The sequence below is a fragment of the Galeopterus variegatus genome, unplaced genomic scaffold, assembly GCF_000696425.1.
Source record: "Galeopterus variegatus unplaced genomic scaffold, G_variegatus-3.0.2 Scaffold5807, whole genome shotgun sequence".
Lineage (NCBI taxonomy): Eukaryota > Metazoa > Chordata > Mammalia > Dermoptera > Cynocephalidae > Galeopterus > Galeopterus variegatus.
Window position 1 is genome coordinate 56,516 of NW_007731918.1, and position 1,613 is coordinate 58,128.

Genomic DNA, 1,613 nt, shown 5'->3' on the forward strand with positions numbered 1-1,613 from the left:
GATCACTTACAGCTACAGGTGTCACATTTTAGCATGAACTTTTCCTGACCCCAGAAGTGGAGGGGAGAAAAGAAGAGGACAAGTAAGTCTGGCTTGAAGAGGGCAATGTTTTTGGTCTAAGAGCAGATTATGATAAAGTCCCCAAACAGAGAAAAATCCTGTACATTCAGGATGTTGGGAAGCCCTACATGCAAATACAAACAAACAAGATACAGGAGGAAACATACAAATACAGAAAAAATCCTCCCAGGAGAAATTGGAATTCCTTCTGCACACTGACATTAACAGAGGAGGAAAAGCTGTGGAGCCAGTCTGTGATGACGTAGGCCCCCGTCCCCACCCGCACTGTGAACTTCAGGGAAAGGGGTTGCTATTACATCACAAGGTTATACTGCTACTTCCTTTAGCCTGTGACATCCTCCCCAGCACGGAGCGCCACCATCGCCAGGAACCTCTGCAGGAATAGCAGCAGCACGCTGGTGCTCGGCTGTTTCTAGCCTGGGGGATCAGTGTTTGTTTGCAGAAAGACCTACTGTGGTCTTCATAAAATCGTCTGTCCTCACATTGTTTTATTGTTTCAATTTTTAAAGATTTGATTTGCACACAAATTTTTAGGAACACACCCGGGAGATAGTAATAAACGGACTACCTGTGACATGTGGGGGCAGAATATGTGATCACACTCAGGTCCCTTCTGGTTTTAGCAGTCTGTGAAATTGAAGGATGCTGGGAGGAAAATTGGTAGGATTACAGTGATCGTCTGTGGCACCAGTAAAAACTGGATTCCCATTCTCGGTTATATCTTCTGAAAATCCAGTTTCTATCCTAAGTTATATCCCCTGTGAGCCCAAAGAAACATACAGGTTCCCACACTGACTCTCGCCAGCATCTGTTCTGGGCACACAGCCTCAGCTGAGCCTGTTGGATGTTGACACTTCTCTTCTGGCCCAGAAAATAAAACTAAGGAACCAGAAGGTAGCCCTCTGGCATGATTCAGATGTCTTTGAAAGAAAAACAAAGATTTAACTTTACAAATTCTTATTCAGCATGATTAGTCTTAGAGTTCTTAAAAGAGATAGCTGCATTTATTATGAAATTCTAGGAATTTATAATCTTCTCTAGTCATAGCTTTAAAACTGCCACACCGACTGTTACGTTACCAGTAAAAGCAAAGAATGAGTGTGGAAGAAGGAGAAATGTTCATCAGATGGTTTTATGCTAAACTGTACTTTTTTTTAAAATTGTGATAAAATACATCTAACATAAAATTCACCATCTTAAACATTTTCAATATGCTAAACTGCATTTTGTCTACCGACCTTGTAAACTGTCGACTCTCTTCATGAACTTCCATTTCTGTGCTTTTAAATTCATTTAGTTCTTTCCTTATTGCTGCCTAAACAGGAAAAAAAAAATAGATAAATAGATTAATAGAATTGTTATTTAAGTCACATATTTCCCCAGTATATACAGCATCAAGAAAGCAGACATTCTTTTAAGAAATGTCTTGGAGAAAGAAAGGGATTCCTAATTTCTACCAGGGAAAGGTATAATAAATGTAATATCATACTACAGCCAAACTAAAACCAGGATAGGCTTCTTTCAAGTGTTCT

At 39.9% G+C, this 1,613-nt stretch overlaps 1 protein-coding gene across 1 annotated transcript in view; it reads right to left on the reverse strand.

Moving 5' to 3' along the window:
- The window catches only part of PHACTR2 (phosphatase and actin regulator 2), a 93,104-nt gene that overhangs the window by 9,257 nt on the left and 82,234 nt on the right, over positions 1-1,613 (reverse strand). The window contains exon 10 of the mRNA XM_008590016.1: positions 1,320-1,396. Coding sequence (XP_008588238.1) covers positions 1,320-1,396 — 77 coding nt within the window. The remainder of the gene's footprint in view (positions 1-1,319; positions 1,397-1,613) is intronic.